The sequence below is a fragment of the Euwallacea fornicatus genome, chromosome 36 (genome assembly GCF_040115645.1).
Source record: "Euwallacea fornicatus isolate EFF26 chromosome 36, ASM4011564v1, whole genome shotgun sequence".
Lineage (NCBI taxonomy): Eukaryota > Metazoa > Arthropoda > Insecta > Coleoptera > Curculionidae > Euwallacea > Euwallacea fornicatus.
In genome coordinates, this window is record NC_089576.1 from 1,452,042 (window position 1) to 1,464,941 (window position 12,900).

Below are 12,900 nucleotides of genomic sequence, written 5' to 3' on the forward strand. Positions count from 1 at the left end.
CTTGGAGGCTTAATTTATTCAGTTAGAACGAGGCGATGTTATTCATCAAAGCTAAACCGAAATGGCCCCGATTCAGAAAGTGAAATGGCCCAAATTATTACGAGTATTATTGCAGAACCTTTTTCGAGTAAATAGATCTTCGGAACGTGTCGACGGTTCGGGTTGATTGATGGCCGAGGCCCGATTTACAAACCCTCCTGATGAGGCTTCCTTTTCTCCCGGGAGCCTCTTTTTAATATATGCCCCGTAAATATTTACGAAGAATTTAATTTTGTATTTGTATCCCCAGTGATTAGAGTCCCAGTCACCTACTAGAGGTGTCAAAGTTGATAAATTCATTTACGCTTTTTGTTGACTTTTCATTATTCCCGAACAAATAATGCCCCATTGTTTTAAGGGTCAGCTATATTGCAAAGTTTTCAAAGTAAATGCATATACCTTTTACACCATCCAGTTTAATGAGGCGCGGAGATTTTCCATTGTGGAATAGCAATTTATTTTTAAAGCCAATTTGGCCGCTGCGTGATGAATTTTAAATTGCCATATTAACGAAACTATTAAAGCTTAAAAGATTAGCGTGTACATAAATACATTACAATGAGGCAACTTCTCAGTTTTGTTTGGCATTTTTTGAACCAACTTATAATGCGAATTTATGCTCGTCATTATCATTACCTTATATCTCCTCTTTGCAGGGAAACTTCCTCGAATACAATGCATATCCTCTCCTTGTACCTGGAAATGAAAGACATTAGGATGATGAGGATAACTTGCTCGGCGAATAGAAGTATGGCATGAGTCCTCTCTCAGTTTTCCTGGCTTTATTTTGCAACCGGCTAATGGTCAGTAAAAAATGGCGAGGGAAGGCAAGAATGAAATAATTTGAAATATATCTTGATAAAATGGCGGACGAAGTTATTCGAAAGATAGTTTCCTTTGCCCTCGTAGAAATTGTTACGCGAAGCTCGCGCATTTAATGATTAGAATTGATGGAGATGGAGGATGTAAATGCTTTGTCTTCAGTATTCTTTTATGTCAACACGGGCTCAAGTTGGTTCTATAACTCGGAATTATTAACCTTTTAAAATCTGCCCGCTTTTGATTTATTGGCAACCGGAGTGCATTCCCTAAAACCCCTTAATAGACTCTTAAATTGATTTATACGGCTGCCGTTCGGTTTTTATTAGCGCCCCAGACAGTTTGTTTGAAGAGGTGGAATAATTCATCCCTTTTTTGCCTCAAACCCAGGGGTAAATACCGGAAAAATACCGGCAGAAATTAGTCTTTTATGGATTTATTTACCTGGCCCTGAAGCGATAAGAACACCTTATGTTCTTGGGATAGCTGGATGGATATCTGGGCGAGTAGAATTTGCCATATGCAGGGTGTTCCGGGGAGCTCAGGAACTGGTAATCGCACATCGTGTTGAGCAGCAGGGTTCCGTCCGTCCTGAAGTGTCCTGGAATTAAACCAATTTTACGTTCAGTCGTATTGCATGCAAGCGAGTGGTTTCTCTTTAGAGTTTATGCCAATTTTAGACCTCTTCCGATTGTATAGCTTAATTCGGTGAAGTTTCCAAACACATTACTTTCAGAAGTTGCATTTACTTTTCTCGTCTGGGTTTATTTAGTTTGTTTTGCTATTGAACTACTTATTGAGGAACTTTGCTCGAATATTATACCGATGATAAACAGTTATTGTTCCCTAAATAAACTGCAACTTGATGTTGACATTACAAAACAAATTCCTGCCGGTACATTTTTCTTTTTCCCAACAAAATGGGTTTTCGTTATTTGCGAATGGTGGAACATTAACGACAAACAATTCAAATTACCGCCCCTGTGGATGCTGGCTGTCGCCCAAACGATTATTAATGATTTTCGAGACTGATGTTCCTGTTTGAAATTGAGTCGATTCGTTAGTCGGTTTCGGCGATTAACGCTCCCTATATTGGGAAATACCGACGAAAAACCTGTTTGTAACAGTAATTATGGCTACAGTGTAAATTTATTTGGAATCCAGTTAGTGCTTGCTTGATTTTAGTTAGGGTCATTGGAAATTCCTCTCATGTAGGGGTTGATTAAGGGAGAGAGAGAGTAAAGAGCGTTAGTCAGTCAACCAACAAGTCCAAAAAAGTAGGATAAAAGCTGTGGATGCGGAGAGTCATACGCTCAAAGAGATACTTAAAACGGATCTTCCCTTTATCGGTTACAAGATTCGCCTCAAATTCAGTCAAGCGTTTCACTTAAAGTAACCAGCATTATTAGTCTCTCATCGATTAAAAGAGCTTTGAAGTTTTTTAGTTTTTTTCCATATCCAAAATCATGTTAAAATAAAAAATATACACCATAATATCAAGAATTTCTCTACATTGCCCTATTATCTAAGAGGGATAGGTTACTTGTAGGGACTCTATCGTTGCAACCTATTTTCGCTTAAACTGAGTATAGTTAATTGAAATGTTAGGGACGATTGTAATTTCAAAAATATTAGTTTACTATTCACATCTATTATTAAAATATATCTTCACTTCGCGGTTTATTTGAAAGTTTTTCTAACATTTTTATTGAATTATAGCTTTGCTATGCAAATCCTTAGGGACTCAAGGGATCCTTAAAGCTATGAAATAAGTACTTTTCACGGAAATAAAGCAAATTAAATATTCAGAATTTATTAAGTCATTCTCAGTTTTAATCCGGCTGTAAGTTTAAGTAGTTTCTATGGATTTAAACTTTGAAGTAAAGCCGTAAAACCCCTTTGATTAACATCTTTGAAAGAGAAAATTCTTGTTTAAACGTCTGGTAAAATTGCAATATGTGTAAGTTGGGAAAACGTCACATTGTCAAGAGCTTCTTCTCGAGCTTCGACCTGTTTCTTGATATTTCGGTGAATGTTATTTTCGCATGATTATTTTCAATATTTGATAAAATATAGAAAATAATCATGTACCCTACATGGATGCATGCCTCTCGTGCCCTATACTGTAGTAGTTAATTGGCTGTATTGAATGAAATTATTTGAATGTTAGGAAAACCTTTGACGTTGAAAGAAGGGGCTTGAAAGTGGTTTTGAACTTTTTGAAATTGACTGAACACTTTTTATTATTACATTATAAGAACTTTCCATTGAGTTTTCCAGGAATTTTTTAGCAATATAGATATCATAAATAGTAAAAGAAATTGTGATGATAGTCGTTTTTCTTCCTAGAAATATTGCTTTAGTTTCGCCATTTTTTATTGATGAGATACACAATTTTTTTGAGGCTGAAAATCAATGCGCCCATGGAACATAATTTCGTATTTTTTTCAGCATAGAGAAAGTTATAATATCATTAAATCGTCAAGTAAATATATCGCATTTTTCTTGACAACCCGGTGAAAGGATCATTGAGTTATTGTGTTAACAAAAATTTTGCTTTTCTTTGACAAAAACTTTTTATCTCCCCATCTAAAGATAAAACAATCTTAAACTGTAGTTCATATCAGGCAACAATTTGCATAAAATTAAACTTCGAAAGTTCAGAGAGGGTCTTTAACTTTTTAAAATCCAATTAGACGAATAGTCTCCCTCAGTTTGGGTTTTTAAGGAGTTTGAAAGACCATTTTTTGAAAAATAAGTTAGAAAACATTCTAATGAAAGCACCCTTTCCTTGGTTAAATTTGACAGAAAATTCAAGGGCACGGTGGCATTACATTATTCATTGAATATCAGATTCCCAAGAATTTGTTGTTGAATTGTCCTTACCGATCTGGAGAAAACACAACAACGTGGAACGAATAATGAAATTATTAAATGTATAGCGAGCTTTAAATATCCACTCTAACCACCACATGACATCATTTAGTCTTTCATACAGTCACGACACCGATACGTTTAAAGTTGGTGGATAATGGATAATCGTGAAAAATGAGAAAATTTACCTTCACCAGATTGTCAACATATTTTTTTAAGTTTTGGCTCTAATTTAAAAAATATGTGTTTAATAAAATTGGATGGAGCTTTGAGCCTTGTTGCTAGATCATCGTCTTTCGCTTTTTAACTCAAGTATGTGGCGGTATTATGAAAAGGCAGGTCAGGCAGTTATTTCCCTATTTTCGTATAAACGTACACATTTTTTATATGTCCGACACGCTTCATATCAGGTACAGTCAACGTCAAGAATAATAAAAATCAGAAAGAGGCCCTTGTAAGTTGTCGACAATACAATAAAGGACAATTTGACAATGTTGCGTAAGAAGTTCACTCTCACCCAGGGCATTTATCGTAGTTGGAGCACGTTTTCTTGCGAGTATGTTTTTACTGCGGCCAACGTACTAAGCTAACAAAATTTATTAGTCGAAGGTGCGATACGCGAAAGGACTAGCAATTTCATCCGAAAATTGTGGACAAGAAAGGGCCAAACCGTAGATCACTTTGAGATTTATTTCGGGACACATTTTTTTATTCTTTTAGTTATAGTGGCATAGTTGCCGAGGACACGATAAATAATTCATGGTGAAACCCCGTGGGAGAGCTACAAAGAAGCTTTGTGCTATTTAGCCAGCATGTAAGCGTCCAGTTAAACAGCGGGAGCTTCAATTTAACTATTTGATATACTTTGAGCACCTGTGCCGTGTATAGCTAATACAGAGAGCAAATATGGAAGTTCTGTTTGAACCGCTCGTGCAAGTAGTGTAAGCTACGGGAATTTTCACATATGTGCATTAATTTTCTGGCCTTTGAAGTTTATGCAAGAGAGAAATATAGCCTCCATTTAGCTTAATTGCAATGAGAATGGTTAACAGCAATTTATACTTAGATATACCTCCACCCTTGGGGGATGCGATTTCACATAATAGGCCACGCGGATATATTAATAAGCAGGACAAAAGCCTTATTAAACTTCCAGACTTGTTTGAAAGTTCGAATAAATTAAATTCATGAGATAAATTTGGTTGCGTAACGAGGAGAATGCCATTTACAAGCAGTTATATGAGCATTTTTAGAATTTTCTTAATGGAATTTCCAGGGCCGACCGACCGAGGAAAAATTCTTGATTGCCCCGCTTATTTGGGCCTGCCTGATTGGTATTTGTTTTGTAGTATTGGAAAATTTATTGGAGAGTTAATTTTGTTAAGAATAAAGTCCGTTGTTTAGTTTATTATGGTCCAATCGGTAGATATAGAAAAGTAGCTCTTAAATTGCCGGGTTTGATTCGATGCGATCAAAAAGTACCGAAAGGAGAGAAGAAACGAAGAACGTAATAAAATCGAAATATGTGTTAAAGGTTTTCGCAGATCCAGCGGCCAAGTCCTTCGCCAAAATGTCGAGAATTTCATTACTGATGCGCAACTTGCTTAGTTTTACTTTGGTTTTCCAGCTTCCGAAACCTCCGCATGTAAATTTCTGCCCATCCTGTTAATTTCAGCCTCAGCCAGTAGGAATCCATTATACGTAGAATCCTCCGCTGATCCTCACAACACTTCCGAGCCGACGAGCATCTTTCCCTGATCTTTTTATTTTAGTGTTTTTCAATTTATTTCCCTCGGGAAACGTGTTCTTGAATGCCGGCCCTCTCGCCATGCTTTATTTTGAATTTATATGCGCGAGGCATACGATGCCGTGTTCCGCCAAATCGCATTTATGTCGAATTTTTTCGGCTCGAAATTCCGCCCCGGCATTTCTAAAAACTATTCACGGAACGTAAAATACTCCTCTTTCATTATACACATTTCACATCTCCGGGGAATATGAAAGAAGACGGTCTAATAAAGTTTACCCATTAGGATCATTATTTCGTTATGTTGTCAATGCCTAAAGCCATAAGTGAAATGGCCGCGTTTTGTATAAGTTTACATCGCCGAAAGTAAAACTGCAAAGTTAATATTAATTTACGTACTTTTTGCCTTTGTCTTGGTCATGAGGGATCGTAATAAAATTTAACGGCTCAATTATTCAGCTAACCACTCCGCTACAGAGGCAATCTACATTGTTTATATTAAAGCCACTCTGGCTCCAAATAAGTAGCATTGCACTGTATCTAATAATAGTCATGGACGATTTATTTGCATAGCATTTTAACGTTTAATTACTTTTGCAATTAATTGTTTTTACCTCTGCTGTTGCATATCCACTAAAGATGGTGAGTAAAAGCAGAGGGAGCACATTCCACGTTGGTTTCCAAAGAAAAGTTTCGTTTTACTGCACTTCAGAAGTAAGATTACACCAAAGCCCCCATTAGACTTAGAGTTTGAGTTCATAAAAACGCGGGAGCATTGATTTTATCCCTCCTCATGTTTTGTAATATCTCCCGAGAAAAATCCTTAAACTTCTCTAAAAAGATTCACTTGCTTCAGATTATCCGTTCAATTGAGTTTTAACAAGCTTGAAACCCCTTTAAGCTCATGAAATGTAAGTCCATATTGGCGGCTTCTTCGTATCGAAAACTTCATTGTTTTTCGCCGAAAAAGACAGTCACTAAAAATCTAAGTGATATACATTGAGCATTCTTGACAATGTGGCGGACGCAACCCCTGCTGTTTCACACCCAATTTTCGATTAGCGAATCAAAGATATCGGTAATGCGTCGAAAGTTTAAAATCGGTTCGAGAACTATTGGAAATATGGAGAACGCTGTTCGCTTATAAATGCATAATATATCATACCACGAATTTTTGAATGCCCATTTTAGGTGCCTTAACGTCGAATTAAATAGACCAAGATGGAGCACTCTAAAGTATTTTAAAACTGTTTCTTAAATTTATCTTGCGTCGAAATCTGATTATTGGTTTGTTGATTTTTTTCCACTTTCGTGACCCTACAAACTTGGAAATTTACAGTCGAATCAATACTGGTAATAAAACGAAAACGGTTGCGGCTGCAGATATTAGTTTCACAACTTCGGTTAAAGTTGTTGGGTAGTTTAATATTGGCCTGGTGCCTTTGGCCATATCGATTTTTTCGATAATTAAATTTACCTTGAGCCGCCAGCTAACGAATACGAATTGGAAGTGCCAGAGCCATGAATATGTAATAGGTTTAGTTGGTTCATTACGGATCGAAAGGGTCTAGTCTTTAGTCCATAAATTTCGTAACTAATCACCAATTAGACGCAGATTGATAAATTCACTAGTGAAGTTTCCAGATTAGGCTGAATTCAAATAATAAACGTTTTTGAAAGGTTCTTTTATCACTTCGTAGCAGGAAGCTTAAAAAGGCGCTAAAAGCGCTGTAATGTTTTTACTGCCTGTACGTTTGATGCGTTTCTGAGCTAATCCTCACGCTATTTTCGCATAAATTTAAAGTTCCTTTTCATGTCGCACTGTCAATGCTTGAAAATAGTAGCAGTGCCAATTAGACCCGTCTTGGGCAGGAAGCATATAATATTTGCCGGTAAGTTCTTTGCTGTAAACCAGGAGGAACAATGGTTCAACTACCTTTATCCGGTCGATTTGAATTGCTAATAACTTCCTGTCGGGTTCTATGCATGAATATGCAATACAATGATTTATCTAAATGACCAGAAATTTCCCTCACAATTCTCCCGCAGAGAAACAAAACGAGGCGCCCCTCGTGTGTTACATTTGCATTAATGAGAAAACACGAGTTTTTCTCTATTTTTCTATTAAATGAACTTGTATGGAAATGCAAGCAAACGAGTTGTACAGGACTTATCTGGAAATCTCAATGTGTTGGCAATTGATAAAGTCCACGTATTTAAAGCTGGAAGATGCAGAAAATACTAATTACTGAGAATTCTTGACAATCTGACGAATCAACAGTTTGCCTCTGATGTTTAGCTCAATACGCGGACTTCTTGACAAACCGGTGACATCTCACCTTCTTCAGTTTTATCGGCTTCATTTCCTTCGTGATGGGACCGAAAAATAGTTAACTGGCAAAACGGAAATTTAAAATTTTCATTCTATAAACGAAATTTCAACCAATTACATGCCACATTTCTCATAGTTTCGGCTCTACAATGTGCTAAATCCTCCCCTTCTGTTCTGACACAGGGTAAAAACCGGCAACTCATTCGATTCATCTTGTGTTTAGGATATTCGGTGTACTGAAACTTTCCCAAACTTTCTTGCCAAGTGCAAATGTACCCTGGAGAAGACCGGCAACCGCCGTACTCGCTCGTTCACAATACTGTCCTGAGATTTGAGAAGTTTATAGTTCAGTTTTTGTTGCCGGCATCTGCGAATTTTCAACTTTTTTGCCCGGAACCACGTAAAATGCACAGCGGCTACCGGACAAAAACTTGCAACTCTAAAATAAAAAGAGACTCAAAGTTGAGCTTATCGGAATGGCGCTAAAGGGATATGCTTTCTATTGTTGTTTTAACGGGAAATCCTTCCTAAGGTTAAAAAGTCGATTTTTCACCTATACAGCGTGTTATACATTCCTGTCTATAGGTAGAGGGCTCTATAAAAAGATAAGATATTGATTTACCGAATTAGGTCAAATTTCGCAAAACTCTGCAACTAATGGTTGAGAAAAATTTCAATGTAAATCTTGTTGCCTGCTCTCGATTCGCTGATTCGATATATCATTCACTACTTTTTTACAGCATTACGGTCAATCATTTTACGCCAATATGCTTTTGCTCTAATGCACAGAAAAGTTATCCACTCGATTTGACGTAAAGCAGCGACGGTAACTTTACAAGGAATGATTCAATTCAAGAGTGAAGAATTCTCAATAATTTTTTAACTACTGGTAAAAACCTTAGACGACACCGCAACTCAATGGGCTTTTGCTCAAACTCAACTTAATTCATTGCTGTAGGTAGTTATACGTTTTTGCCATACTGTACATCAAATTCACCTTCAAACGAGACTTCTTTGATGTGTTGCTGAAGACGTAGAAATGGCGAAGAACATTATTTCACGTAAATTATTTCCACCATTATGTCAAGAAAGATATGAGCCTTGACGTTGAGTTTGCCAAAGAGATCCCTTTCTATTGTTGTTTTAACGGCAATTCCTCTCCTGAGGATTGAAAAGTCGAATTTTCACTTATAAAGGAGAGTTAAAATAAATATTGGCAAAGCAATGCGGAAGAAATGCCCGACTATACATCAGTTGAGATTTATATCTGTTCTACTGCCTTGCTTTACTCACGCTTCGGCAATAAATATGTCACTTTGCCGGGAATTTAAGCCAAAGTTGACGCTTTAGATATACAAATAATGCGGGTTAGAGTTTAATGAAATTTACTCTTGTCGATAAAGTGAAGGAATTCAGGAAAACATGACGAAAGTCTTTGGGTGTATTAGATTGGCATCAGTGAAAAAAACAATCATATTTTCTTTGTTTTGCTAGTAAACACAGGCAAGGGAATTTACGATTCGCGCAATTGCAGAAAGTCCGTATATGTGATGTTTTAAGTCGATTTGGCAATTGAAATAAATTGCTTTATCAAGAGTTAGAAGAAATCTTGACAATTTGGTAAATGGCAATTTTAGCACGGGTTTCCAGCACATGTCCTAAGATCCTTCACAACCTGGTGTATGAGAATGTTCGCACCTGATTTCAGAAAAGACCCACCCGATGTAGGACCTACGTATGTGTCGGAGCTACAGCTTTATTTAGTTTTTAGAATGCGAGGAAGTTTAAAATATGGGACCCTAATGGAACTTACTTTTATCGATAAACCGAAAGTATCCAGTGAATCCCGTGGAATTGGTCACTTTTGGTCCCGAATGAAACTCCAAAACTAGTCCCGGTCCAGAGGAATAAATTATGGCCGGAATATCGACCATGCCGCCACAGTGCACGCTTTCCCAGGGCGTGTATTCGTTTATACTAGCAGAGTCCAGGTCCACAAACACTTTCACGTAATCCCCTTGCAGGCAGCTGTAACAAAGACAAATATTGTACAAGAGCTTCTGCAACGTAGCTAACAACATCCCCAAGTTCAACAAACAGGTGCGAAAACATCTCCATTCGATTTTTCGCCCCGGGGATATTTATCTTGCCATTATGGATTCTAGTGACGTGTAATATATCCAATGTTTGAGCCTCATAAAGTTGGCTCGTCCGGCATTTTCCGGGAGCCATTTATTTATACGTTTAATATTTTCATCGTGCCGCAATAACCTTTTTATCCCCGGCAACGGGCTGTAAAATAGTTATTACCCAGTCAGTATCTTATGACATTGGATAGATATATAATTTCAAACATGGAATTTCAACGGTTCCAATCGTAAATTTTTATGGTCAATACTATTAGCAAATTAGCCAGGTAATGGCACAGTCATAAGGATCCGTCGGTGTCGTCATTCCAATACACGGAACGTATCGTCTTGATGAAGTTACTGCCAAAAAACTATAGTTTTTTAGCACTTAATTCCTAATTATATTTAACTTTTTGATTTATCTAAGACGTTGTTATGACGGTCGTTTCAATTCCTTGAAAGCATAAATCCCGCGTTATTTCTAATTTCATTAAAACTCCTAAAGCAGATCTCTCTGACTTGAGTTATTTACAGGGCTAACAGAAACTTGGGCGAAGTTCAACGGGAAAAAATTAATGCTCCAGGAATTCGGTGTGGGAAGGTCAAAAGGCTACGAAAAGAATGAGAAAAGATTTATGGGAGTGTTTTGAATTCCTATCTTCCTGTGAGAAAATTGATTTTTAATTTAATTTCGTTCTGGGTATTGGGTCTATTTTCAGCTCAATGCTGGTGTTAAAATGACTCACATTTGAAACGTTGAGCAGCTGAATCCAGTTTGGAGTTTTAACATGCAGGGCGCACTCGCCCGTTTTCGGGATCGCATCTAGATTAAAACTGGATCAAATATTAGTGCCTCACATGGAAACTGAAGTTCAATGCAAATTCACGCTCAATTTTACTCCCGAATTGAAGAATCAAGAATGAAAAATGTTTCAAAATTCCAGGAAAATCTGCGGTAAAGGTACTAAATTTGGTCCTTCCAACAATGGAATCAGAACAATTTCAACGCTCTACGAAAACTTCGAAAACATTAAAGAAATCTCCTTTAGATTTCGATTTCATTTTAGTTTTCGAGGCGCGATTTCATTTTAGGTTAGTTTTGGTGCAACTTTGGAGGTGCCTCAAAAAATAGGTTGAGGCACGTTGGATTTTCGAAGTATTCAGAACCTGAATTGAGTTCAAGTAGCAGTTCGGGAAGGACCAATACGGGATCGCACTACCTGACTGTGAGCCACAGGCGATACTTTAGAAAAATCCATGAAATTGCCTTTAGAATTTCCAGGCTACTCTCTTGCTATTTCTTAAGCTCGCGGTGAGTCATAAGTAATAGGTGAGAGGTTTCGAAATTTTCCAAAAAAAGCTTACTTATATTGCTGAGTAAATTTTCAAATTCAGCCGCGGATCTGGACCAATTACTATTAAAGCGCCTTAAATTAACCTTTCTAGGATGTTTCTAGGAGCTTTTTAAGCTCATGAGACGAAAATCCTAATATTTCTTTTAGTTTTCGAGGTATTCACCCCATTTTAGTGCCTATTTTCGCAATTTTATAATTTGAGTGAACAAACTTCATTGTGAGAAATATCACTATTAATATTGTGCCATATTTATTATCACAGTAGGTATATAATGATATAATATTAGTTCTAAATTATAAATCACGATTTAAATGCGTAAATAAATATAGTTTATGAAACATATTTCCCAGAATATTTACGTACGTTACCTATTTTTCTATAAAATTCGTTGCTGTTTAATTAATGGAAAACTAATGTTTGCAGTAATTATTGCCATATCCTGTTTTCTATTCATATTTTATGAGCGAACACCTTTAGAATTTTTGCGCAATATCATTAATTTTCTGAAATTACAAAACGGGGACGGGATAAATATTAAAAAATTGTTTGGAAAAACAGTCATTAATTTATGAGCACGACACTGAGTTCGTTTTTTAATTACCTACCCAAAACATCAAGCATTTTATATTTGAACGAACCTACGTCGTTGCAATAATCGCTTTTGGCCCATTTGCCACAATTTGCCACCGCTGCATTCAAATCAAATCAAACGAAAAGTGGCGACATCTCTGATTAACTTCCAATTTATCGCTGACCTCATTTGGGTGCGTTTACAGCGGACGGGACTTTACGAATAAAATGGTTTTATGTTTCGTTACTCGGTTCACCTTAAAAACATAGGAAATCTAGTCATAGCCCTAAACTAAAAGCGAACTACCATTATCCCTACTCAGGACGACTTCCTTGGATTCCTTAAAGACAACGAGAGTTTCCCTTACATCCATAAAAGAAGGGAAAGCAGCTTAATAAAGTCCGTAAATAAGGCCGAAGCACTGAAAAGTGCTCCTCGAAACCCGCTTTGCTTTTAAAGCCCTAAAACTATGAGACCGAATTTAAAGAAAGAAAAAGTGCAATAAAGGGAGATTTCAAAGGAAATCCACACCCTCCTTATAAATTTTTACTTGCAGTCCGGAATTGCGGTGAGTGCTGCTACTGTATAGTTGCCCATGCTTCATACCGGATTATGGGCTTACTCATCATGAGAGAAAAAACCGTTTTACCTATATCAAAAACGAGATATTTTCCGTTATAATTTGTAGTCAAAGAAAACCACGGGAAAGTCTCAAATGCGCTGTTACTTTATGACATCTAATAGGGGCAGTTACGTTCGTTTTAACAAGCAAAAGGTCTGAAACGAATGGGTTTTTCCCAAGCGAACCTCATCAGTTAAAAGAGAACGGATCGAAAACTTCTGAAGGTCTGATGACGTCGTTTATTCCCTCTACACAAAATTTACTAGATAATGGCTCTTGCGAGACACCCCCAGGGCTCAAGATCTGCCAATTGACAATGGTCATTAAAACTCCTTTTTTTTTCTCAGGCCGTTCCGAAACTTTGTGCACAAAGAAAAACTTATTAGAACTTACTCAGTATGAATTGTGCAG

At 37.0% G+C, this 12,900-nt stretch overlaps 1 protein-coding gene across 5 annotated transcripts in view; it reads right to left on the bottom strand.

Moving 5' to 3' along the window:
* Positions 1-12,900, bottom strand: part of Sol1 — a 161,017-nt gene that overhangs the window by 43,815 nt on the left and 104,302 nt on the right. For all 5 annotated transcript variants that reach the window (XM_066300473.1, XM_066300472.1, XM_066300475.1 and 2 more), the window contains 3 exons: positions 9,625-9,839; positions 1,303-1,459; positions 676-735 (listed from right to left, as the gene is read on the bottom strand). In XM_066300473.1, the coding sequence (XP_066156570.1) occupies positions 676-735; positions 1,303-1,459; positions 9,625-9,839 (432 nt within the window). The remainder of the gene's footprint in view (positions 1-675; positions 736-1,302; positions 1,460-9,624; positions 9,840-12,900) is intronic.